The 27,607-nt window shown below is 42.6% G+C and overlaps 1 protein-coding gene across 2 annotated transcripts in view; it reads right to left on the reverse strand.

Moving 5' to 3' along the window:
- The window catches only part of CLCN1 (chloride voltage-gated channel 1), a 105,331-nt gene that overhangs the window by 4,115 nt on the left and 73,609 nt on the right, over positions 1–27,607 (reverse strand). For both annotated transcript variants that reach the window (XM_087716405.1, XM_087716404.1), the window contains exons 8-20: positions 27,402–27,485; positions 26,939–27,023; positions 19,937–20,038; positions 19,488–19,572; positions 17,707–17,856; positions 16,380–16,449; positions 15,765–15,875; positions 15,462–15,675; positions 13,813–13,946; positions 8,648–8,859; positions 7,827–7,932; positions 3,315–3,397; positions 1,484–1,522 (exon numbers count right to left, since the gene is read on the reverse strand). In XM_087716405.1, coding sequence (XP_087572531.1) covers positions 1,484–1,522; positions 3,315–3,397; positions 7,827–7,932; positions 8,648–8,859; positions 13,813–13,946; positions 15,462–15,675; positions 15,765–15,875; positions 16,380–16,449; positions 17,707–17,856; positions 19,488–19,572; positions 19,937–20,038; positions 26,939–27,023; positions 27,402–27,485 — 1,475 coding nt within the window. The remainder of the gene's footprint in view (positions 1–1,483; positions 1,523–3,314; positions 3,398–7,826; positions 7,933–8,647; positions 8,860–13,812; positions 13,947–15,461; positions 15,676–15,764; positions 15,876–16,379; positions 16,450–17,706; positions 17,857–19,487; positions 19,573–19,936; positions 20,039–26,938; positions 27,024–27,401; positions 27,486–27,607) is intronic.

Raw genomic sequence — 27,607 nt, forward strand, 5'->3', positions numbered from 1 at the left:
TCAGAGAAGTAATTCTCACCAACCACTTTCCCAGGCTGCTTACTTTAGCCAATGGGCCAGCATGATTTACTTTCTTGAGTACATTTCCCAACTTGTCCAATTCCTCTTCTAACTTCTTGGTTGACTGGGATCCAAAGGAGAGCAGTGAGAAAGCCATTTGTAATGGGGAATCTGAAACCAACCTCTTTCCAAAAGCAAACACCATGTTTTTATTCTTTTTTCCTACTGCTCTCAGTACACTTTTCCATTTTCTTTACATTTACATTCCTTCTCATAGATTCCTTTTTCCGTGAATACTTTGCTTTTAATTTTTAAAGTCCATCCCCTAATGAAATCAGGAGGGAGGTCTACATGAATATTGTACAGACTCTCACTCATGCAGACATTATACAGGCTCTCTTAAGAACAAAAAAATATGTGTTCCAACCCATTCTCCTAAATTTTTCATTTGCAAAGTCCTAGTTTTCCATTCAATTACATGGTTTTCAGTAATCATGGTGGCTTCTGCAAAAAGCTGCAGTGTTTTCACTGTTGTTGTCAGGTCACTGCTTGGAGAAAGGGTGTCTTACCAGTGAAAGAGAATATTTGTAGCTCAGGGTTGAAATGAGGCATCCTGGGTGCTCTCTGAGTTTGGCTGTTTTCTTGCAGACGTTTCATTACCCAAACTAGGTAACATTATCAGTTTGGCTAATGAAATGTCTGTAAAAATAAGAAGCTCAGAGAGAACCAACGACCCTTTCCAGGGGTATGTTACTTACCAGACCTGACAAAACAACACAAATTCACTTCAACAAAGCATTTGGGACTACAGAAATGATCTGATTCACTCCAGCAAAGCGAAGAAGGCTCTACTCAGTTTCTCCCCACAGTGTTTTAAAGTCATGCAGCTTTGGAGATATCCACAGCATTCATCAAAAAAATCTGAGCTTGTGTACCACTATAGATAGAAAACTGGATGAAAGTGAACATACTCGATATCAATTAAAACCTGCAATTGCAGTGCTATTGGGTATCCCAACCATGTGGCCTTATTAATATTCCCTGTTTTCTTGAGTCACACAGCTCATACATAGTTTATAAGCATGATAGATATTACACTGTACTTTTTGTCATAGGACTATTAAGTACAAATATATTTTTGAAAATGATTCATGCAATGCTTTACAAGCGTTAGTGTAGGGGGAAGATTTAACACACATCTTCCCCCTTTAACCTTCAGCTTTTTCCTGCAGACTATTATATTCTTTCCCATTGTTCTCGGAGGTGCCATGCATACTGATAGTAACATATACGACAGCATAGTTGTCACAGAGAAAATAAGGAGTTGTTTTCAAAAGTCACATTTCATAGTGGAGAATGGATAAATAATCTTGTGATTGTTTTAAAATAATCACATGGCTGTTTCATGGAATATCCTGGCATGACTTTGATTGGAAATGTCAACTCCCCTCAAGTTTGCCTGATGCTATACTTCCAAACGTACCTCTTCTGGCTTCATTGGGTCTTCAATCTCTGCTGAATCCTGAAACGAATAAGTAATCAGTTCCAAGATCAGAAGAAAGGCAGCACAGCTTAAATCCAAATCTCATTTTCAGTTGCTTGTTCCTTAACACAGTTGCTGCAACGAGTGCTGTGTGTATCATGAGATCTAGCACATGGGCAAAGAAAGCATGCAGGTGCACATGAAATGGCCATGTATTCTAAGCATCTTGGGTTACAGTTTCTAAAACAGAATTTATTGTCCTCCATGCCTGCAAATTTGAAGGCAATTATCTGTTGAGTCTCAAGCTGTATTCCTTTGTTTTATATCCTTGTTTTTATTGCTTGTAGAAATGCAGGGGAAAATCCACTTAGTTCTTTTTAGTATTTCCCTCTGAGGAAACTTACCATATCACATTCTCACAACAGGACAGATAGGTAAACTCGGAGTTCCACGTACTTTGTCCACCCCACATCGTCTGTTTCCTTTCACTCCATTTACTTTCCTAAATACAATGCTCTGAATGTGCACACATTTGTGACATACAAGTGCATGTGTAATTTTTATAAACAAATAAATGGAACAGAATTCCAAAATACCCTCTTATCATTTTTCCTGTTGCAGTTTTGGGATTCTTATGTTTGTAACAAAGAAATCTATTATCTATTATTTGAAGAAAGACTTTACTATAATAATTAAAGCAGATCCATATGATCGTGGCATATTAATCTGCAAAGGAATTTTTCTTAGGCAGTGATATTATCTGCTGGAAGGATTCAATTGCTTCTTCAATTCCCCTTTCATAATTAGGCCAGTCATGTAGGCGTACAGATTTTTTTAAAAATAATAATAAAGAAAAATGTTTTGCAGTTAGTTCATCAATTTCTATCACTGAACAATAGTAGAAAATTATTCTTATTCTTTCCATTCAAAGAAATACAAAGATACAAAGATGGGCAACATAAGGTATTCTCAAGTGGTTTGAAAGTCTGGCTTAAAAATGCATTTAAAATCTAGATATGCATGCTAATGTATAAAACATCTGTGCTCCTGCCATGACAGCTCAGGGATGAATGAACAGGGATAGGTCAATTCTGGTACTGAACATCTTCCAAAATCTCTGACAGCAAAAGGTCATGATTGATGCTCAGCTTCCCTTGCTATTTTAAGTTTTCCTGCCTAAAGGGATTAACCCTATTAAGAAAAAGGAGACAAGGGTAAAACACTGATAAATGACTGCAGAATATCAGTGTTGCATAGCTAACCTATTCCATTACCATAATGAAGTATGTATGTTGTTCATCACAAGGCCAGTCTGGAATAGAAACAGACTGTCCAAAACCATAACATTTCCATTCACTTTTACTAAGCTTTTGATGTTCTGCCTATCCGCTTCATCCCAGTCAGCCCAGCCAAAGGGGCAGTGCAAAGGGCTGTCTGGAATGTTGGATTCAAAAGTAATTCCAGATAAATTGGAAAAGTCCTTCAAAGGAGGAGAAAAGCTCCCCGTCATCTCCCAGCCTGAGACTACAAACACTGACTACAGGAATGGAACAGAAGGTACTGCAATAGGAAAAGCATTCCAGCATTCTACGAAATTTGTGCAGGACAGCAGAGATTAAAACTCATGGAGTGTACATATTAACTTCTCTTTCACTTGTAGATTTGTGCCCACATGGACTTCTGAGCTACCTGGTCCTTCATTTTGAGAAGTTTAATTTATTTCATTTCCCCCCACTTCTGAGTCTAAAAATGCTATTTTCTCGGGGTATGATACCAATCAGAACTCTTTTTCCAAAATTATTCAGGCATAGGATAGTTTTCTTGTTCAAACCTTCTTGGAGGTTTTTCGCTGAGGGGATGGGTTGAGACAAAGAAGTTGATCCATCAGTCTCCTCAGTTGCCAACATCTCCGGGCTGTGAGAAGAGAAAAATGCAAGGAATAAAATGGCTGGCCACTGGGTTGTCTGCAGGTATGATTTTTAAAAAAAAATCAAGATGGCAGCCACAACCTACAGACAAAGCTTCACCTATTTTTATGCTGCGGCTGCCATCTTGATCTTTTGTACTACACTCTGCAGACATTTCTGGCTAACCAGAACAATGCTTTTTTCCCTACCCTTTCAATAATGCATATACATTAGATTGCCACTGTATCACCTCTGATTTCTAAGGAAGCAAAATGTATATTTTCCAGAGCAGAACAATATAAAGGCAAACTGAAACAATATAGCTTCATATAAATATAATTCTTATTATTTTTCAACTGAGCATTTGGTATTTGATGGCTGTCAGGCCTTTATGTAGACCAGGCCATGAAATCAACGCCACAGGAAGGCTGAAACTACTTTTATTGACACTGGCTATACTATGGGAATCTGGGAAATCTGAGGATGCTATACCACCACCGCCTCCTCTTCCTTGGAGTTCAGTGAATTAGGGAGGCCTCTGTCTGAGCTGCTTCTGAGTATCATCTTGTTCTGGATTTTAAAAATGCTTCAGCCCCTTTTACCTAGGCAACAGATTCTGCATATCTCTATCAAGGTCATCAAGGACAATGATTTATCATTTCAGTATGGAAACTATTGACAAGTTGATAAATGTTTTCCTAGGTTGACTGAACTTCACACAGATGTTCTGTTTGGATGGCCTGTTCATAATGATAATTACTATTGAGTAATAAAAACTACTGGTTGAGTGTCCATGGAAATGGAATTGTTTGTGACAGAATTCGAAAGGGAAAGAGACAAGGCAAAGCCAAAAAGATTAAGGCTGATAATTGGCCAGATTCCAAGAAAAGGATGGCTCTGATTTCTGGAAAAATAAAATGAGTGGCTGGCTACCTGATCGTAGAGAAGTCGGGCTTGGAGAACCATATAGTAGTGACTAAGCTGCCTGGGAAACCCTACTTCAAACTGTACTACTAGACTTCTTAGCACTTGAAAAATCATGATCTTTCTATTTTGTTCCAAATGTAATCAGCCTTCCAATTTCTGGTGATCATGCTGTGTTGTGTTCCATATACATGGAAAGATCATTAGCCAAGCACACAGTACTGTCTTTCCCCCTTTTTCCCCCTTAATTGCCCCCAACTGAAAGTAGGTGTCTCATTGGGCCTATTTAGCTTAGTTGTGTATGTATATGTCTGTTTGCAACTCTCAAGTTGCCTTTCATTTTTTTAAAGTGTTTGTAATGCTTTTAGATAAGCTGAGAAAACAGAGATTATGTTGTTTTCTCTAGTCAATTTCATTACAAGAGTGAATCAAATCAGTCACCTGCATAGCTTTGCTGGAAAAAAATCCATTTGGCTTTCTTAAACTTTCATTATAGGACAATTGCATCAATCATCAGTTAATCCAAGTGTCAGCAGTACAGAGCCATGGAATTCCAAATACTTTAATTCATGGTTAGGGTTTGAGTTGTAAGCCATACCAATTTCATCAAGTAACATCTGTCTATCACGATCAGTTTATAACTGGCTCTAAATCAGACAACCCAAACACATCCGTTTTATAGTTTGGCTCAAAAATGTACTGGCCAGTTTTTCCCTGCTTGTTAATTGTGCTAAACATGATTAAAGATTGGATCTTCAGTGGGGAATATGAAATGACTTTAAAGTTTACTGAGCCAAGGTGGCGCAGTGGGTAGAGTGCAGTACTGCAGGCCACTTCAGCTGACTGCTAGTTCAGCAGTTTGGCGGTTCAAATCTCACTGGCTCAAGGTTGACTCAGCCTTCCATCCTTCTGAGGTGGGTAAAATGAGGACCCGGATTGTGGGGGTGATTTGCTGACTCTGTAAGCCGCTTAGAGAGGGCTGAAAGCCCTATGAAGCGTTATATAAGTCTAACTGCTATTGCTATTGCTAAAGTTGGAAATGCAGATAGAATATTGAGGATATCTCCTTCCTTACCAAACTGCACCATTCCTTCCAACCATTCCCAATTGCTCATCATGCCTCAAATAGAAGTATAAATTTTCATATAGGAAGCTAGGAAAGGGATTGTACTGTTGTCCTGATCCTTTCCTGAATAGATTAGCCGCAGCAACAAAAAGATAGCAGAAGGGAAAATCTGGGGTGAGTATAGATGGTTTCTGATGTTGTCTAGACCTTTTGTAGAATTGTGTGAAACGAATGACAATTGTACACTGTCTAAAAAAGATGCAGGAAATAAAATGTAAAACACACTGATTACAACAGCCAATAAGCTCTAGGCTTATGTACAAAAAAGTAAGTGAGTGGGTGTGTGGGGAAAAACAGGATTGGACAAATTAAGAAAGGCAGGTCTACTTGGTGATTATTAATAGATGCCAGATTATAGAGACTTTGACCTGATCCAGCAGGGCAGTTGCCTGCCTTCAATTGTGGAGCACTGAGGAATCACAATTGGAATCTCTCTCTGCTACCATTGTGCTAACATGCTGTTGTACCCCAAATATACTGTAGATAATAGCCACCCTTGGAACTGAGAATACATTCTAGGGACTCTCACACAAAGATTGCTACGTCAAATCATAAAACAAGGACATACCAAAATATGAACAAATCCCTGGGCTGCACACATCCCAATAAACTATTTTCTAAGAAAGTTTCTGAGGACAACACTATACCTCCAAGACACCTGCTGAAACCTTAGGTTAATCTCAAGGATGGTATTATTGTTGTTTTGGAGCAGCCTTACTTCCCAATAATTTTCTTTTGATTCAAAGAATTTTAACAAAACTGGGCTTCAAGGATCTAGGGGTGCCCATGGGACTTGTAGACAGGCATACAGTCACCCCATGCACCCCATTGCTGAGGACTCTGGTATTACAGAAAAATAAACTGTGATATTTTACTAAACAAATTTAAGAGAGATCAAATGCCAATCTCCTGTTAATCATGCTTTTATAATTCCGATGTCTATCAAATTCACTCTTCATTTTGGAGCAGAATGTACCTAGAAAAGTATGTGGACCTAACAAAGTTATACGTCAAGAAGTGTTATCTATGTCACTTGTCTTTGTCTTAGTCAAAATATGCAGAGTCTGATAAAGTGTCCTCCCCCATCATGTGTTCAATAATTCCCCTATATTTTCCTAGCAGTTGTTTTGGCATTTTTCTTTCCAGATGGAATACATTAAGGAGGAGAAGATGGAACGGTTGTCCTGTGCTTTTTCATTAGCTTTTTCATTTCTATCTGAAAGCAACCTTGATTTGCCAGTTCTCCTTCTTCTTCATCTTTTAAAATAAATCTGGCAAATCTAACCCTATCCTGCAATCTTTACTGGTGCTTTACTTTAAATGCTTTATGACATTTATTTGTTTGTTTACATTGTAAATTTATTTAAAATGTAAGTAACCCTGAGGATATGCCTGGCAAAGCAGACAACACTCACTAAAGAAATCAGTAGCCTTTTGGTTCTATGTTTATGGACCTTGAGAGATAAAGCAATGATGAATTAGAAGAATAGTATGTTCTGTCATATAACCTGGTGGGTGAAAATATAAAATCCCCATAATATTAAACAGCCTTATCTGGTGGAGTGATTCATGAGCAAAGTAGATGAAAAAAGGTATTGGGGGGGGGATAAAGTATATACCACAGTTGTGTGACATAACTTCTAATTTAGGGGCTCTCATCTCTTAATTACAACAAATACCTCTAGTACAAATGCAGTATAACAAGGGGAATACATATTTGTTTTTATATCTATTAACTGCAGCTAGAATTGAATTTGCACAACAATGGAAAAGTGAAGAGATCCCTACAGATGAAAATGTGATTTAAAAAATATTAGAATGTGCAGAAAGGGATAGACTTACAATTAAGGAAAAGGAATTCTTTTTGACATGGGAGTTATTTTATCAATGGCTGGCAGTTTCTAACAATTAGAAACATGTAGATAAAAGAAAAGGACTCATGATACAAGGGAGGCTTGTTAAATTGATTAAGTAGTAGTAGTTGTTGTTATTACTGTATTAAACTAATAGCAATGTAATGAATATTGTTGTAAACATTTTGATTATTTCCTAAAATATTTGTACCCAGACAACATATTGTTTAACTAAAAATAGAATTTTTATGTTATAAAATATTTTTTTTATAAAAATACCAAAACAAATGCAGTTTGTTCTTGCATAATTTACAATCACCTTTCTGTTCTTTCTTTTATAATCACCTTTCTGTTCCCCTCAAAGTAAATATTAGCATTAGCAAGTTGATAAGTCAGACATATATCCACTTTCCAGCAATCCAAATGACGTCCCCCTCCCCTCCTATATCCCATAACCCAATTAGAAAAGGCCCTTTAAATCTTCAAATATTGGCCATCAGATCCCACCACAAAAGACCAGTAAGACACAGTACTTGGAGTTTGTGTAGGTGTTGGTGCCTCTGCCACTAGCTTATGAGGAGTCACTGGCCCATTAGGTCCTTCTGGGTAATCAGGGGTTAAAGCAGGCTGCTGTGGAAACTATTGTAGAAGATAAAACAAAGCAAGAATTAGCATTTTCTCTAATAACTACTTTTTAAAAATCTGCTGCTTCTCCAAAAAATATTATTTCAGCAATCCTTATGAACTCTTCAGCAGAAGCAGCTATTTTCCCCATGCTACAAAGGGGATGGCAAACCCAGGGCAGAGTTTGTGGCATGGAAGTGGCCGCAGAGCCATCTCTCCAGGCAGGCCAGCTGTCACCTGTTGCTCTTCCAGGTTCCAGCGCATGCATGTGTGCCAGCCAGCTGGTCTTCGTGCTTGCAAGAGTGCTGGAAACTGGAAGAGCAGCTCCCCGGCACGCATATGCGTGCCGGGAAGCTGAGCTTCCAGTTTCCAGTGCACACATGCGTATCGCCGAGCTGGTCTTCACACACGCATGCAGGCCAGAAACTGGAAGCTCAGCATCCCAGCACGCATATGCATGCCAGGGAGCTGCTCTTCCTGTTTCTAATGCTCCCACATGTGCGCATGCATGCTCCCATTTCGGCAGTCAGTGCCGAAAAGGTTCTCCAACCCTGCTCTAAGTTGAATTGCGGTTTCTTTAGTGGCACTCAGTGAGTTTGCTCTGAGTTTTAACTTAAGACTTCCTGTTTCACATTTCATCTACCTAGTCACTATGTCTCATTGGTTACACTTTATTTTTCTTCTTTCCACTATTGTTGTTTTTTCATTTTATTAATCTCTCGTTCACTACCTCAGTCTTTCCCTTGTCCTCTACTTCCTCATCCACATCCTCATCCACAAAAGCGAATGATTCATGCTTCCACTGGTGTCCATCATAAGATGCTTCAATCAGTTTCTGTGGTGTCTCCCTGGCAAGATGCAGACGTCGGTCTGGGCTGAGGTGTCTGAGCAGCAGACCCTGGAGCTCAGTTCGCTCCACTGAGCCCATGAGAATCATGGAATCTAGAGAAGGGGAAAGCAAATTAAAAAAAATCTAAGGTCTAAAATTCAGGAACGATCAGAGAGTCACTTGACAGATCTTCAGCTTATGAATCCATTTTACATGATGACCCTTACACCTTTATGATGAACAGGAAATAATCAGGAGTGGTCTTCAAAAATTTCAGCAGCTGGTACTCTGCCCGGTTGCTGGGTGGGCGTGGTGATGGTGGGCATGGCCTAGGCCTCCTGCATCCCTGGGGGGCATTTTCACCTTCCCCAGACTTCGGAGACTTTCCTTGAGCCTCTGGTAGGGCAAAAACAGCCTCCCCTGGGCTCCGGACACCCTCCAGAGACCTTAAACAGGTCCGTTTCCGGCCTTCTGGAACTTCCAGGGCGCCCATTTTTCCCCCTCCCCGAGCCTCCACATGGGCATTGAACTTACCTCGCATCCAAAATGGGACGGGTGAGAGGGGTGGGATGGGGCAGGGTGGGGCCAGCCAGGGGAGGGATTTGGAGTTTCTCCAAATAGCTATGGGTTCTCCCGAACCTAGATGAACCCGTAGCAGCCCACTCCTGGAAATAATGTCTCTGGACTGCCTTATGATTTTAGATATATTTTCTTCTAAGAACACAACTAGAGTGCAAGCTCCAGCCATATTGTAGGAAGGTAACTCCAGGAAACTTCCCTCTCACAATCACCCCATAACTCTCTTAACTTCCCTCTCACAATCACCTCATAACTCTCTCTTAGTAACAGGTCGGGGCTGTAGAAGAAAATAGAAAAATATCAAGGAATACACCTCAGAAGGCTGAATTTCATCATATGTTATAGAGCAGCAGATTTCAGTGTGTTTGGAAGAGCTTGGAGAACTCTGGAAAACTGATCTGTTTCCCAATGAGAAAGAATCTAACAGCAGGCAGCATTCCTTTCATATGAGATGACTCAGAGAAATGCATTAAATAAAATTTAATTTTAGAAATGGAGAAAATGGAAGAGAGGAAATGTGACAGGAATCTATTTATATAAAAAGTAGTTAGAAATTAAGACGCTCTGGGCATATCTACTTTCTGCTTTGTCCACACCACTTCTCCTCTGCCTACACATGTGCATTCTTGAAATATTCAATAAATTCAGAATATACCTCTGAATCATCAACCAACTATTGAGTTTCCATTGTAGACAAGTAACAGACAAGGGAAAACCATTCCAGAGTCTTGCTAGAATCAAAGTGCTTCTTGAGTCATGATTAGGATGTAAAAGAATGAGTGGAATCAAAGACTATATAAACATTTGATCTGGAGCTAACAAATGCCATCTCAATAATGCTCTGGTTTTCTTAGCTAGGGCAGTTCTTTGGACTGCAAAAATACAGACAATCTGTTATTTCTCTCTATCCCTTTGCTGCCACATATATCATTATTTTCTTGCACAGCTACCCACTCACAAGGACTTAGGATAGCATACAAATTAAAAACTATAATAAAATCAATTTTCAAAACAAAATAGCAACCAAAGACATTCATCAATGCACTACCAGGGATCTATATTTTGCAGTTCAGTTATGTTATCTCCTCAACTATCATTGAAGCTTTCTGACCATGAAGCGGCCTTAATGTACCCTTTCCAGAAATACACTATCCCCTTCTTCCCCTCCTCCTTCTTCTCTTCCATCAGGGTGAGATTTCCTCACAGGACTGCAGCTGCTGCTGATTCAATTCAGTATTTGGCATCAATGCCCTGTAGCTGCCTTCTCTCCCACACAAGGTACTGGATCCTAATGCAGGATGGTTGGTGACCAAAACCTACTATATGGCATTCAATGGCAATTGGCTCACTCTGTTGCCAATTCTCAGTGCAATTTCTTCAACCTGCGTGATAGGAGGATTGTTGAGTTTATCTATGGTGACAGTAAGGTGTCTGATAGCCCTTTTTAAAACTAAGAAGTTTTATTAAAGGACATAAGCTTTCTTGAGCTGTAGGTCACTTTATCCAGTGAATTCATCAGATGCATTATGCTTTAAATAAAAAAAAACACCTGTTACTTGGTAAAGTGCTACCATACTTTTCCTGATTTTTTTCAGTACACATCTTCACTCACAGATGAATATGGTAGCATTGTTCCCAGTAGTCCCCAAAGTATTAGTGACTCTCATGGACATCCTTGTTTGGGAGGACACTGCATCATTATCTTTAAATTTGTCTTATCAACAAGACCAAGAATGTGCAAAAATAGCAATAGCAATAGCACTTAGACTTATATACCACTTCACAGTGTTTTACAGCCCTCTCTAAGCAGCCGTTCTTAACAATTACCGTCCAGTCTCCAACCTCCCCTTTGTTGGGAAGGTTGTTGAGAAGGTGGTGGCCTTCCAGCTTCAACGGTCCTTGGAGGAAGCTAGTTACCTTGACCCTTTCCAGTCCGGCTTCAGACCTGGTTACAGCACAGAAACCGCTTTGGTCGCATTGACCGATGATCTCTGGAGAGCCCGGGATGGAGGCCATGCATCCATCCTGGTTCTCCTTGACCTCTCGGCGGCTTTCGATACCATCGACCATGGTATCCTTCTGCGACGACTGCGGGAGGTGGGGGTGGGAGGCACTGTTTTGCAGTGGTTCTCCTCCTACCTCTCGGACAGGTCGCAGTTGGTGTTGGTTGGGGGGCAGAGATCGACCCCTAGGCCCCTAACATATGGGGTGCCGCAGGGTTCGGTCTTATCCCCCCTACTATTTAACATCTACATGAAACCGCTGGGCGAGATCATTCGGAGGCACGGGATAAGATACCACCAATACGCGGACGATACCCAGTTGTATCTGTCCGCCCCGTGCCAACTCAATGAAGCAGTGGACGTGATGAACCGGGGTCTCGAAGCCGTTAGGGACTGGATGAGAGCTAACAAACTGGTACTCAACCCGGACAAGACCGAGTGGCTGTTGTGTTTCCCTCCCAATAATTTGGCTAGTGTTCCATCACTCAGGCTGGGGGGCCAAATTTTACACCCCTCAGACAGGGTTCGCAACTTGGGAGTCCTCCTGGACCCACAGCTGACCTTTGACCACCACCTGTCGGCTGTGACCAGGGGGGCATTTGCCCAGGTTCGCCTGGTGCACCAGTTGCGACCCTACCTGAACCGGGAGGCTCTCACAACGGTCACTCGGGCCCTTGTGACCTCTAGGCTGGAGTACTGCAACGTGCTCTACATGGGGCTGCCCTTGAAGAGCATCCGGCGACTTCAGCTAGTCCAGAATGCGGCCGTGCGAGTGATTGTGGGCGCACTGCGGTTCGCCCACATAACACCTATCCTCCGCGAGCTGCGCTGGCTACCTGTTGATCTCCGGGTGCACTTCAAGGTGCTACTTACCACCCATAAAGCCCTCCATGGTAGTGGATCTGAGTACTTGAGAGACCGCCTCCTGCCAATTACCTCCCTACGACCTATTAGATCACACAGATTAGGCCTCCTCCGAGTTCCATCTGCCAGTCAGTGTCGACTGGCAACTACGCGGAGGAGAGCCTTTTCAGTAGTAGCTCCGACCCTTTGGAACGATCTCCCCATGGAGATTCGCACCCTCACCACCGTCCAGACCTTCCGCACAGCCCTCAAGACCTGGCTATCCCGTCAGGCCTGGGGATAAAGATTCTAATCCGTCCCCACCCGAATGATGAATGAATGTTGTGTTCTATTTTTACTTATGTACTGTCTCATGTCTTGTCTTGTATTCCCCTCCCCATAAATTGTAAGCCGCCCTGTCCCCCCTCAGGGAAAAGGGCGGCCTATAAATAATAAACAAATACAAATACAAAATTTACAGAGTCAGCATATTGACCCCAACAATCCGGGTCCTCATTTTACCTGACCTTGGAAGGATGGAAGGCTGAGTCAACCTTGAGCCTGGTGAGAATCGAACTGCCAAACTGCTGACAGCCAGCAATCAGCAGAAGTAGCCTGCAGTACTGCATTCTAACCACTGCGCCACCACAGCTCTGTGGTGAATTATTGAATTATTTTCTAAGCTGCTTCATTCAGGTGATACATATTCACAAAATCAGTGTCTTCTTAGTTCTCAGATTTTTATGGCTAGTTGGAAATTGCACTACTCTCTCAGTATTGACTGATTTCCCCAATAAGTAAACATTGCTAAGAAAAAACTGTTTTCCCTGCCCCAGACAAAAGAAATTTAAATTAAAAATTAAATTAAAAAGAAGTTTAAATTACATTTTGAGAAAACTGAACTTTAAGTTGAAAGTAGAGTTTTGGCTTTGCCCTCTCTCCTTCATACTACAGAACTATACTACAGGAATATATTTGTGAATTCTTGCTACTAAGATGGTGTTCCTTGCCCATAAGAGGAAATGATAGGTTCAGTTGATACAATAGCTATGAATTGGGAAACAATAACATTAATATGGAGAGGATTCATTGTTCTTGATAGTTCTTTCTTGATCAAGTATACAAAGTTTACCAATTTGTCACCAATCATCTCTCCTCATTGATGCCACTCCAAAAACTCTAGTGCTCAGGTTCTAGAAAGTTCTGGAAAAATTCCATGTTAATTCTTCTTTGCCTCTGCCCCTCTTTTCTCTTTTTTGGCTCTGTCTCTCTATTAGGAAGAGGCAATCAGTAAATTTTATTTTACCCTAAATTACTTTTCAAAATAATGCATGAATATTCAACAAATCCGCTAGCCAGCTGGATTTTTTTTTCCAATGGAAGAGCAAGCTTTCGTTTGTACATTCCCACAGAGCCAGCAGCCATCATAAATGCAGTCAGAAACTCTTATTTAAAAAATAAATAAATCAACACTTGAAAGAATTACATCCCTTACATTCCTCATTAAAACCAATCAAATGACTGATCAGAAATGCTTGGAGGGGACAAAAGTAAATCCCGGAGAAACCGTTTCCTGAATCTCTGTTGGCAAGACTGCTTTAATTGGAAACAGGAATTGATGTGTTTCCCTACAAAGCTCACCTGGAAAATCCACCAGAGGAAACGTGTTGACCGTGGTGTTCTGGAGCACGTCCTTCAGATCCCGATATTTGCAATTAGAGGAGATGAATTTGACATCAGACACCATAATGTCCTCAACAAAAATATTGTATTTGCTTGAGTGGGCATAAGTTAAAAATTAAGAAAGAATAAGTAAAGTGGGAGAAAGAGAATTATTTATTCATGTCATGCTTTGAGCCCTTGCTGAAAGCTACTTCCTATCAAAAAGTTACTGTAAAATCTTACTAATTAAAGCCTACAAGATGTTGTTAAAATACTGAAACATCTAACAGAAAAACATAAGACATAAAACCCCACAGGCTTTTAGAAAAACTTGCTTTAATTGCTCTTGTTTGCTTCCTCCCCCCCCCCCCCGCTTTGATATTTTCATTTACTGGTCTTTGTTCACCATCCAGTCAGGTTGTTTGAGTTGGGCAACCATATAAATGCAAAAAATAAAGGAACACACAAACAAAGGAACATAGGCACTATTCCCAACAACTACAAATGCTTGGGGGGCAGCCATGTTGCCAAACAGATATCACTATTTCTTAGTGTTGAGAGAAAGAAGGGACATCATTTTTTGAATTTTTTTCCATTCAGGGCATTAGGTAGCTTGAAATTTCAGAACCATCACTCAGTTTAAATTATTTCCAGGAGTTAAAAAAAGAACCAATGGTTCTTAATGGACAGCCTTAACACATTTCCTGGGGGTTCACTCTACTCACAAGAAAGTTGACCTGTTTTTAATGAATTGAAGCTTTGGGGAGTTGTGAGCTCATGCTGTTTACCAAACATAACTTAACTGTACTTTACTTAATCCATTTTTGTTCAAGGTGCTAGGCAAAGATGTGATTAGTTCAATGGTGGGATTCAAATAATTTAACAACCAGTTCTCTGCCCTAATGACCAGCTGGGTAGGCGGGGCTTGGTGGCCATGTGACTGGGTGGGCATGGCCAACTCAGCGTCACTCACATCGATGGGCGCTTCGCCTTAGTTATTACAATGTAATAAGGGTTAACCAGAGAGGCAGTTTCTGTAAGCAGGGCAATAAAGATTAGGCTAGAAACAACACCAGAATGTTTCCTTCCTGCCTTCCTTACAGAATTAGTCCTGTAAAGTGGAAAAAAACAAAATTATATTTCTTCCAACAACCGGTTCTCCGAACTGCTTAGAAAGCCAACAACCGGTTCTCCCGAATAGGTACAAAATGGCTGAATCCCACCACTGGATTAGTTGCTTTGTGGTTCAGGATATCATGTAAAGAGCCAAACCTCAAATCATCCTCACTTAAAGTCTTTACAGTAGCTATTGAGCTATGATTGCCATAACTGATACATTGGCTACAGATGATTTCAAAATAAATACATTCCAATCTATGGGCCACCTGTTTCGTTGCTTGGGATTGAACTGATCTCTATCTCCTCCTGAACATCTCACCACCTTTTAGCCTACCCCCTTCCTTCTTGGTCAGCCCTAAGTACCTTATTTGGTTCCAGCCCAAGTCTGGTAAATAGGGGAGTTTCTTCACTTGGATGATGCTGTCGTAAAGGCTTGGCTGCAAAATCTCCTCCTGAACATCTCACCACCTTTTAGCCTACCCCCTTCCTTCTTGGTCAGCCCTAAGTACCTTATTTGGTTCCAGCCCAAGTCTGGTAAATAGGGGAGTTTCTTCACTTGGATGATGCTGTCGTAAAGGCTTGGCTGCAAACTCTGAGCCACCATGTTGGCAAGAATGACGGCCACCATCATTGGCAGGATGTGGGCAATCTGACCTGTCAGCTCGAAGCAAATCACTGCTGTGGAGATAGTGTGGCTGACAGCACCTGTGAGAGCTGCAGCTCCTTTCCCAGGACAAAGGGAAAAAAGGGCAAAGTTAGCATCACTTGGATCCCAACTGGAACCAGAGAAAGGAAGAGGGTCTTACACTTACCAATTACTGCATAACCACCAGGTAAGATTTTGTAAACAAAGCCATCAAAGAGAATCCCATCAGGGAAGAGCCAGGCCATGATTTCACCAATCAAGCGTCCGAAAGCAGCCCCTAAAACCCAACAAAGGTAGTTTCTAAACTGTCTTTATCAGGGTCACTAATACACACTCATGTTCTAATGATATTTTGAAGGAGGACAACGAGTCACCATCCAGAGCTTAAGCAACACCCATCCTTGCTTCCTTTAATGCCGGAATAGAAAGAGTGGGCATTGTTGCTATTTCTGAGCATTCAAGTACCCCAGGTTTCAGCTTGCCAGAGAGTCAGATTTTCATGCTTTTCAGTGCTAGTCCTCTATAAACTTGTCCAAGGAAGCATCTTGGAACAGAGGATGAATAGATCATAACTTCTGGGACTGCCACAATCATTTGCAGAACTTGAAGACATAGGAAAGTGGTATGTAGGTAAAATAGGAATGGATTAAGGGAAGGAGAAATGACTTCAGGACATTCAGTCATTTCATAGAAACACAATTCCCCTTTTATTTATGACTCTACCAGCAATTCCTTCCATCTCGATCTGCCTGAAAGTTTTCACAAAAAGATTAAAACTCACCCAGCACAAACACTGGCATGAACCCTCCACAGGGTATTGGCATAGTTGTGGCAACGACAGACATCCAGAACTAGGACAGAGGTAATAAGCAAGCATGGTTACTGGGCAATGTCTCTCTCTCTCCCCCTCCCTCCCTCTTTCCCCTCTTCTCCATCCCTCTTGCCCTCTGTCCCTTTCTCCTCTCTCTATCTCTCTCCCCTCCCCCCTCCCCCCTCTAGAAATAGCTTGAGGGCAGTCTGGCAGATGAAGGTTTTAGCAGAGCCTCCTGCCTTCTACTCTGACTGGCAAAGTAGGAGGATACAAAGGAGGAATCTTCTTCAACAGCTACCTTTCTAATCTACTCGCTCCAGTCCTCTCCCCACACAATGTGCTTCTCTAAAAAGGAACATTTCTCCTCCCCCTTAGGCTACATTGGAGCAGTTATTTTGATGTAGAGCAGAAAGATCATATAGCTGTTAAATTGCAGAGCAGTTGTCCAGACCAATCCATATCTGTTGACTTGGCCAACACTTGGTTTGTGTGTTATGCATCAATTAGTTCAACATTTTTTAAATACTAGCATAAATACTTCTTTTGAAACTCCCCTTAGGTTAGATAGCATACTAAAAAGATATTTGTTCCACAAGGGATGGAAAGAAGGCTTCAGATGTAGATGGCTTCTAAACTATGACCTGTCATGATCCTAGTCACTGGGTGCAGAAATAAAATGTCGGTTCCTGTAGCACTTAGTATAGCTTTGTATTTTCCATAAGATTCACCAATATATGAACACATGGCCAAATTCCCATGGTGTACACTAAAGCAAATCCGATTCATCTACATCCCTTTTTTAAAAATTAAATGGATGAACATAAAAAATAATTAACTTTTTTTTACTGCATAAACTTTTTTATACTGCATAAGTTCAAAAATTCATTCATTAGGAAGACATAAAGAACAAAAATCTCCTCCCCATGGAACAAGAATAAATGATAGTCTTTTAAGGATAAATTCAAGGGACAACTTATTTACGCTGTAAATAAAGGAGCAAGGAACAAAGCAATTACTTTAAGGAATGGTTGTTGCAATATTATTTTGACCATTCACATTGGAAATCTGGCATTAAAATTACATTTTATGCAGTACTAATTGCACAAACCTTAACTGAAAAAAGGTGGGAAGTCAAATAGCACTGAGATACAATGTTTGGGCAACGTCCTAACTGAGTTTCTCTACAAAAGTAAACCAGGAATTGAAGTCTTCACAGTTCTTTGACTCCGCTCATGGGAAATGGCTCATAATATGGTGGGAGCAACATAGAACTTGCATTGCCAGGTTATCTCCCTACCTTCATGATGAAAAACAACAAGATGATGACAAAGACGCTGACTTTGGGATGGATCCAAACTGCAGATCTCCCCAGGACCTGTGGGTCCTCTGTGTGCTTTACCCAAGTGAAGTTATCAAAGAGGCTGCTGATGGCTTCTCTGGGCATCAGCTACAAGGAGAAAACGCAATTATACTTGTCTCTCAGAGAAGACTCTTCCCTACCTCAGTGAGGCAAATTTAGAAACAGAACTGACATTTTGATATGCATAAATTATGCCAATTTGTATTGCATATTTTCACTTCAAGCATGGCATCTCATTGTAGATGTGAACAAATAATTGTTTTGGCTTTTTGTTATGAAACAGAAGAGTCTTAGCAAGATGTATTCTGTGACAGAACCATGCTTTGTTGCCCTTTGATGCTCCTGCAGGATCTCTTCATACAAAGAAGCCTAATTATATTTGTTGGAGGCCACTTTTGAACAGTCTTTCTGTCACCCAGGCCTCCAGATCATACAATCAAAACAAAACCAGGCTTGAAAGAGTTGTTTGCATAAGTCTTGATCCTCAAGATACAACCACCACAGCATGCTTGCTTCTTTGAGAATCTCTAGCCTTGCAGAGAACCAACAATACTGGTCAACAGAGAAGCACAGAATGGATTTAACCAACTGGTGCTCAACTGCTAGCCAGCCAATGATGCCCTTTCTCATCTTTTTAGTCTTGTAAAATTCTTTCCTCTTTGTAAATTGTTTTTTGAAAAGGGCCACCCATCTTGAATCTGGTTTGGGGGATTTTAACAAGATGCCAACAGCCAGCTTTAAGACAAAACACTGGGAACTGGGAGGCAGCTTTCTTTCTCTAACAATCTCTAAAACAGCAGAGCACAAGAAATAAGCCAAATACTATTTCTTCTGCAATAATGATTCCCAGTTTGAATTCAGCCAAGTATTATATGGATGGAAAGGAGGTTTTCTCAATCCCTGATCATATTTGCAACCCATCTGACAGATCCTTCCACAGTCCAGATGTAATTTATATTGTTTCCAAATCCAGGATAATATTTATATTTTCTTTAATTGTTTTGATGATGTCCTCTTTTTCCAGCAAGCAGAGAACAACTGTTTTAATAGAAAAAAGATTGCATAAGGTTACTGTGAGTAAAACCTTCTCCTGTGAATTCATCCTTGGTCTTTAATGGAAGAATTATGGATTTCCTGACAGAATAAAAAAGATTAGCTTTCATACATCATGTTAAGCCGTAATGTGTTGGGTCCACATGTTGTGTGAACTTAGCCATTTTGTGATTTGTAAACTATGGTTAATAGCAAAGCTCCTTATTGAGCCCAGTTTGTTCTATTTGCAGTTCACTCAGTAAACCATGGCTTAATACGATATATGAGCAGGATGAATCTAGATCTTATTTTTTCAAAGGCAGAATTCCCTGCCTTCCCTTTCCCATACAACAAAAGCATGGATTTATCATTGCTTTTCTTCTCAGCATGCAGGCAAAATAGAAGGAAAAGCAAGAGTTTATTCAGCACCAGTGTGCTAGCACAAACAAAGAAGTGTTAGTGCTATTTGAAAAGTAAGTGCAAATGGAAAACGCTGTATCCTGCACTATATGAAACAGACACTTGGTGTGTATTTTTATACACTGTGTTATTACAACTGTTAGTTTTATTGAGCTTTTATAAATTCTATTATTTATATTTGTACATTGCTCTGGAACCTCAGGCAATGAAGAACAACACCACAAGGTTAATTGATAAATAACTAGACAGATAAGTGGAATCCTCACTTCTCCAGCCATAAACTGTCCAAAGCCAGGGGGGAATGTCAGAGACGCTATCACAAAAGTTACCACCCCAGGATACACAAGGCGGCTGAAAAAGAAAAGAAACGGGAATTAAATTCATACAAGAGTCTCTGAAAGATGCTGCAAATGCCACGCAGAAGACAAGGGCTCAGCCAATGCTTTCAACACTGATTCCTGAGAATGTGTGGAACTTTTTCCTCTTAGCTAGATATCAGTGTGAGTTCAGCACAAACAAAAAATCCAGCCACTTTATCAGGAAGTAAAATAAATATTAATGTATTGGAGGTGTTGCTTGTTTAATCTGAACTAGAGCATAATTCAGCAGCTTCTGCCACTTGTCTATCCCTTGAACTTTTTTCTCTAAATTTTCAGATCATGGCTCCAATCTTAACTAAATTTAAAAATATAATAAGTTAGCAAAGCATACTCACTGTTTGGTTAGGAATCGACTTAGAGTAGTATGTTCTCTGACAAATAAAACCACCTGTCGATGAAAATAAACAAAAAATGCTCCAAGGAACCCAGAACAGATCCTATAACAGAAGATTTGAAAAATAAAATTAATCCTCGGCTTTGAATTTGAAGAGCACTGTCAAAATTAGATTTAAAAATCTATAGCTAATCTTTCAACAGCCGATCAGATTCTTCCAGAAAGGTTCAAGGATAAATAGCAAAATATATTCCATTTTGAATTCTGCACATTCCCTTATATTTAAGTTCAACAGTATATCCAGAAGGCATAAGTAACCAGAGAGAAATAAACCTTATTGATTAAGATTTTAAAATCTTCAAATGGCACACAACTTTTCTGGCTGCAGGGCATCCATTTGAATGGTTAATTTATGTGACTTTTTAAAAACTGCAAATAAAAAAACAAAAAAGGCAGTATCAGAGATCTGAACCCATTTTCTGCATCCTGTTTTACTGCAAGAACATTCAGAACTGTCATCCATTTTAAAATACAGTTTAAAATGATAAAACACAATCTATCACCTCAGAATTCGCTCCCTAACAATATTTTCCAATCTGTTATGATTTGTATGTTCCAGAGGTTGCCCTCCTTGTTTATATATCCCCATAGCTTGCTTCTCAGCACTGTACTTAGATGTTCATATGACCCTAAAACTAAGATATATCCCAAGATAATCTTCTACTGTACAGTACTGTTTCTTAAAGTGTGGTCATAGGATACCGGGGGCGGGGGGGGGGGAGAGTCTCACCACTTTTTCAGGAGTCTGCAAAATTAAAATTATCTATACGTTGAAAAATAACTCAACATCAACATCCTATCAATCAACCATAAGTGGCAATTGCAGCAGTGAAATCATTGATTTTAATTTTTAATATAGTAAATATCACTAAAATATAGCCCATGCAAAGAAAAGCTCTTCGGAGTCCTCCCTAATGTTAAGAAGTTGGAAGGGTCTTAAGAGAAAAAAATTTAAGAAACACTATTCTACAGCACTATATGTTCCAGAGAATGTACATGGCATTGTATATGCCAGATGTAGCTCACCTTTTTGTTGTCACGTACCGAAAGCATGCATGCGTACACAACAGCGTGTGAGCGTGTGCCCAGACCCAGAATGTGCAACACCCCCCATGTGCCCCACCCCCTCCGTATACACGTGTGAATCCCCTGCACTCCATTTTAGGCCCAGCAGGCCTCCCTGCAGCTTCCTGGAACTAAAAATGAGCCACAGGGGGGAACACCGCACCCCCCGCGCTCCCCCCATGCATGTGTGTGCATCTCCCGCATGTACCCTACGCATGCGCAGCAGATTCCCCAAAATCAGCTGACCAGATGGAGGCATGCGCACATGGGCAGTGGAGCTGAGATGGGGCAACAGCTAGTGTGCCCACAGAGAGGGTTCTGCGTGCCAGATGTGGCACACGTGCCATAGGTTCGCCATATACTCTAATCCTGATTTTTGTTGTCACTAATATACCTAGATTGAACAACCACACATTCTTGAGCTGTAAGAGGTCCAAAAACAATTGGAAGAATCACTACTTTTTGAGTTATTTGGTTAAAGATTCGGCACCTACAGCTCAGTACTGAAACTCTTGGCAAAGCATGAAAGAGTTTGGGGTTCCTAAGCCAAGATTAGAATATCAGTCACAGCTCGTTCTTAAACTACATGTATGTAAACATGCCACTAAACTAAGGTGACCAGATTTTCAGATTGGTAAAGAGGGACACCATTGACCTGGGGGGGGGGGGGGAGGGAGCTAGGCCGCGGCAGTTACTGCCAGCCCGCAGCCTCACTAGGGACATCTTAATTATACATATCCTCTCTCTCTCTATCCATCCATCCGTCTGTCTGTCTATCTGCCTGCCTATCTGTCTATCTAGTTATGGTATTCCTCTCCCTCTTTCCCCCTCTCTCCATCCGTCTATCTGACTGTCTACCTATCTCTCTCTCTTTCTCTCTATCCATCCGTCTATCTGCCTGCCTATCTGTCTATCTAGTTATGGTCTCTCTCTCTCTCCCTCTCTCCCTCTCTCTCTCTCTCTCTCTCTCTCTCTCCCTCTCCCTCCCTCATCTCATTATCATCTACCTCAGTGTTTCTCCACCTTGAAGACTTGAAAGTATGTGGACTTCAACTCCCAGAATTCTTTCAAGTCTCCAAGGAGGAGAAACACTGAACTATCTAATAAATATAATTATTTCTCCCTCTCTTTTTCACTCTCTCTCCAGCGCACACACGCAAATGCATAGGGCAGCCCACCTCACACACAGGTAACTCCGGGTGGCTTACAACATTATGATGCACACCCAAAGCGAATAGAGTCAGGTGCCTGTGATCCCAACCCTCCTTTCCCGAAGGGGGAAGGCCGTGGAACACTGCAAAACTCTTCTTGGTTGCGTCACTCTCTGGGGCTTTCACTTTCGCTTGTCCCCCCCCCCCAACCTTTCCAAAGCCAAGCTTCATACGATTCTAACCAATCCCAGCGCCTCTCGCATCTCTCCTTTGCAAGCGTCACCCTGGCCTCTGAGCATGTGCATCTTTTCCCTGGCTTTCCATCTAGCCGCGAGCGGATGGTGGTGGGATTGCCGCCCGGGAGCCACCAGCCTTCCTGCCCAACACCTACTCTCCCTGGACTTGTTTTGATGAGTGCGGGGCGACTGACGGTAGTTTGCGCCAGCCGCGCCCGCTCAAACTATCGTCAGTCGCCCCGTGTTATAAGATTAAGATCTCTTGAATTAGATTCCGGCTGATGCGGCGGGCGGCGCGGATTGCAGCAGGGACGGCTGGGGCATTGGAACTGAGGAAAAGAATAGAGAGGGGGGCGTGTGGAGAAGAAGAAGCGTGCCGAGTCCTAAGACACTGGTGATCTGGGGCTGCTGTAAGCAGGCGCTGGGCTTCGGGGGAGGGGGGATGTGCAAAGCCCCCTCCTCTAATGCTTCCGGCTCTTCTAAAGAAGGGGATCGGGGGGCTTGTGCAGAACCCTCCCCCCCTATTCCCGCATCTCCTTGCAGGAACCCCCAATGGCCAGTGTCTTAGGACTCCAAATCCCATCGCAGAAATCCCCACTTGCCAAGATCATAGGACTCCAAGTCCCATCCCATCTGCTTCTAGATCTCCCTCGCAAGCTTCAGCAGCCCCGATGACAGCTCGGCACGCTTCTTCTTCTCCACACGCCCCCCTCTCTATTCTTTTCCTCAGTTCCCATGCCCCGGCGGGTCCGCACAAGTTCCTCGCCTAGTTAAGTGCGCCTTGGATCCCAGCCCCGGGGCACCTTTCCACGGTTGGCCAAGCTCCTGCTCTCCCCGCAAAAGGTAGCCTCGCCACCGCCTCTCTCTATTCCCTTTGCCCGCTGTTGATTAAGAACAAAGCCCACGGTGGGGAAGCTGCTTGTTTGTGTGCCTGGGATTCTTTGGGGTGTGTGTGTATAATTGTCTCCAGCTGAAGGAGCGGAAGCGGGAGGACGAAGCTCGGAGAAGCCAGGGAAAAGATGCAAACCCCCCCCCCAAACTTCCTGCATGGGTTAAAGTAGAGCCTCGGGATGCCTTCATATGGAATCTCCCCCCTTCCTCTCAGCTTTGACCTAGGGAGATCCCAGGCGCTCCCGCCACCCAGCTGGAAAGGAGGAAAATCTGGGGTTGGGGAGAATCAGTGAGCCGGAGAAGGCTGTGGGTGTCTCCGCCATACACTCAGGCGCCAGCCCTGCTGCTGCTGCTACTTGGCTGGAGCGCTTGGGCGGCGTCTAGCCAACCTGCTGGAAGCCTGGCAACTGACAATGGCAATCCGTCTTGCTTTCCCACTCTGCTCCTCTTTCCCAACGCAAAGGTAGACGGACAGAGAGATAAGGCAGAAGAAGGGAGAGCAGCCGATGCCTCGACCGACAAGAGGCACGTCCTCCGTACCCTTAGCAGGACCAGTCCCATCCCCCCCGCCTGTCCCCACCAGCGCAGCCCCTGGCGCAATCGGGCTGCAATCGGTGGCCGTCCCTGCTGCAATCCGCACCGCCCGCCGCATCAGCCGGAATCTAATTCAAGATATCTTAATTTTATAACACGGGGCAACTGACGATAGTTTAAGTGGGCGGGGCTGGCGCAAACTACAGTCAGTCGCCCCGCGCTCATCAAAACAAGTTCGGGGAGAGTAGATGTTGGGCAGGAAGGCTGGCGGCTCCCGGACGGCGATCCCACCACCATCCGCTCACAGCTCTTCCCGCCCGGACTTCCAAAGCCTTCCAGCCTGCCCGGGGCAAGTCAGCTGCAGTGCAGCCGGTGTTGGGCAGGAAGGCTTCTGGCGGCTATCCCACCACCATCCACCTGCTCACTTGCTACGTTACCCCGCCCATGCTCGTCACTTACTCTCTTTGGATGAGTTCAGAGAAGCGGCGGCCCCAGGAGTCAGGAGAGCCGGGACAGGCTGGGAAGCAGACGGAGCCGAAAGGGGTCCCATGGAGGAGTCTCTGGCCACTGCGCTCACCTCGCCCGCCGGCCCTCAAAGTGCGTGAGGGATGGTTTGGCGGTAAGGCGCCGCTTCCAGACCCCGCCGAGGGTGGCTCTTTTTGGAGAGGCGGAGGCTTTCCCATGGCTTGTCCGGGTGGAAGTGGGGCTGGAAAGGCGAGCTTGCTGCCCTGGCCATCCGCCCACTCACTTGCTACGCTACCCTGCCCATGCAAGCAGCAGCGGATGGGCGGGGGAGTGAGCGATCGAAGAAGGTGCCAAAATTAAAAAGCGGGATCTTTTGAGAACAGCCCAGGACGTGGGAAAAATTATGAAAAAGCGTGCCTGTCCTGCCAAATGCGGGACGTCTGGTCACCCTACACTAAACTAATTGTTGAATTAATTCTGTCAGGAGTGAATTTCAAAGCTTGCTTTTGATCCAAAAGACTTCTGGTCAGGTTGCATACAAAGAAATCAACAAAACAGCTTTTCTGCGTATCAGGGACGTGCAGTTAGGGGAGGCAGGGTGGGCAGGACCTCACCACTGTCATCATGAAAAGAAAAAAAATGTAAAAGGAAAAAAGCTGAGGTAGTTGCTGCCTGAGTCACAGTGGATGACTCTGCTTAGTGCTTAACTGTTTAAAAAAGCCTCTTAAAAAGTGCCCTCTGCAGGAGGAGGCGAGAGAACCACGTGCCTCATTTAGTGTATTTTTATGATCACTCGAGCAGAGTTAAGCAAGGGTTAAAAGCCGAAAAATTCCTTATGTAGATGAGGCATGTGGTTCTCTCGCCTCCTCCTGTATAGGGCACTTTTTTAGAGGCTTTTTTAAACAGTTAAGCAGAGTCATCCATTGGAGACTCTGCTAGCAGCTAACCCAGCCTGACCTCAGCAGCTCTTGCCTTTTTCTTTTTACATTTTTACATTTTCATCATGGCAGACAATAGCAGAGCTGAAATCCTCTGTGAAACAGCTGGAAAAGGTATGTGGGTTGGAGGGAGGGGGAGGAATTCAAAAGCCCCAGCGCTGTGTCTGCCATAGATGCGGGATGCCTCTATGTCAGACACAGCGGCGGGGCATCCGAACACCCTGCCACTGTGTCCGACATAGGGTGGCTTTTGCCCGCTTGCCTCACCAGCCATAAACCTCACCGCACGTCACTGCTGCGTATACAATATTTCTCAATCCTAATGATAAACTACACAACCAAAAATATTAATTAAGACGATGATTGGAATTCCACTCTCAGTCATGGAAATTCACCAAATAATTTTGAGACACAGTCACCATCTCTCAGTACAACCTAGCTCATAAGTCTCTAAAACTGAGCAAGGGATTGTTTATATAATTTGTAGAAAAGGCAGAATAAAAATCTAACACCAATATCTAGTGTTTTCTTTTACATCTGATCATCCCAAAGCAGAGTGTAATTTCCCTTTCGCAAAACAAAAACAAAACATTTCCTTGTCAGTCAACAGGAGTGCTGATTTACCACCAGTTTATAAGGAATTTAGGAGCCAAGGACTTGGCAGCACAAGGAAACAATAGCCAATAACAGGCCATCAACATCCCGATCAATCAATAGAAAGCCACACCCAACCAGGCAACACATAAATACATAGATCAGCCCCAAAGCACACATTCCAGTAGAGAGAAGATCCCTGAGGATGGATCCAGCATGAGTCCAAAAGATCATCATGATTACCATCATCATCAGAATTGGAAGGGACCTTGGAGGTCTTTTAGTCCAAACTCTTGCTCATGCAGGAGACCCCATAGCATTTCAGACAAATGGGTGGCCAGTCTCTTCTTAAAAGCTTCCAATGATAGAGCACCCACAACCCCTGAAGGCAAGATGTTCCTCTGGTTGATTGTTCTCACTGTCAGGAAATTTCTCCTTAGTTGCTCCTCTCCTTGGTTTTTATCCATTGTTTCTTGATTTGCTTTCAGGTGCTTTGGAAAATAAGTTGACTCCCTTTTGTTTGTGGCAGCCCCTCAAATATTGGAACACTGCTATTATATTACTCCTGTCCTTCTTTTCTAGACTAGATATATTCAATTCTTGCAATCATTCTTCATATGTTTTAGTCTCCAACCCCCTAATCATCTTAATTGCTCTTTTTTGCATTCTTTTCAGAGTCTCAACATCTTTTTTATATTGTGGTGACCAAAACTAGATGCAATATTCCCAGTGTGGTCTTGCTGGTTACTGATCCAGATTGGATCCTGCAACATCATGCTGGGGTGCATATATTTGCTAATATAAGGCAGCTTGAAATACAGGTGTGAAAAAAGTTTGACTTGTATGGGGAAGAGGCAATGACTAACCACTTCTATACTGTTCCCAAGAAACTGCGTGAACATTTCTTTGTAATCCCCTTAAGAGTTGAGTATGCTTCCAAAGAGACCTTACCTGTTTCTAATATGGAACTTTCTAATTTAACTGCTTCAAACGGACAATTTTCAATATGGCTTGCCTTTCTTCACCCCCGCAACCCCAACTGCAATTAGGTGTGCTACAGTGGGCTTACCCTATTACAGCAAACGCCGGCAGCTCCTGTAGGTCAAAGGGGAAATCCATGCGAAAGTTTGTTCTGAAGAGGGCTGTGATGGTGACTGTGAGGAGGGGGGTGGAGAGAAGAAACAACCAGGGTGACCAGGTAAGGGAAAAAAACATGAAGTTAGGCCCTCAGTACCCAAACAATGAGAGAGTCTGAGAACAGCCTAAGAACACTCTTTATTACCATCATCTCAGGTTTAAGAACTTTTTCGGGGGAGGGGGAATTGTAAGTGTTCCAAGAAGAGTGAAATAATTCAGCCTTAATACCACCTTGTTAAAAATGGTTCTGTTGTTACTAAAAACCCTTCTGCCTTGCACAGACATTCCCCTACCCACTATCCCCATAATCTTCCAGAAGTTGTGTGTAAAGCTAATTGAGGGAGGCAGCAACAATGGCAAGAGAGACTGGGAGGAGATGCCTCTTCTCATCTTACTTGCATCCTTGTTCCAGACAGCAAAGACTCGGAAAACAAAGGCACTGAATGTAGCTGCAAAGAATCCACGCCAATAGTTACGAACTGCAAAATAGGTGGAAGTGACTTCAATGCTAAAGAGGACACCTACAGAGTAGATAAAAATTCTCATCAGTTCTCTATGCCCACAAAATGCATGCAAATACTATTTCTCCCAGCCGTCACTC

Source organism: Thamnophis sirtalis, unplaced genomic scaffold, assembly GCF_051295495.1.
Source record: "Thamnophis sirtalis isolate CommonGarterSnake01/CBP01778 unplaced genomic scaffold, rThaSir2_p1.2 scaffold_5, whole genome shotgun sequence".
Lineage (NCBI taxonomy): Eukaryota > Metazoa > Chordata > Lepidosauria > Squamata > Natricidae > Thamnophis > Thamnophis sirtalis.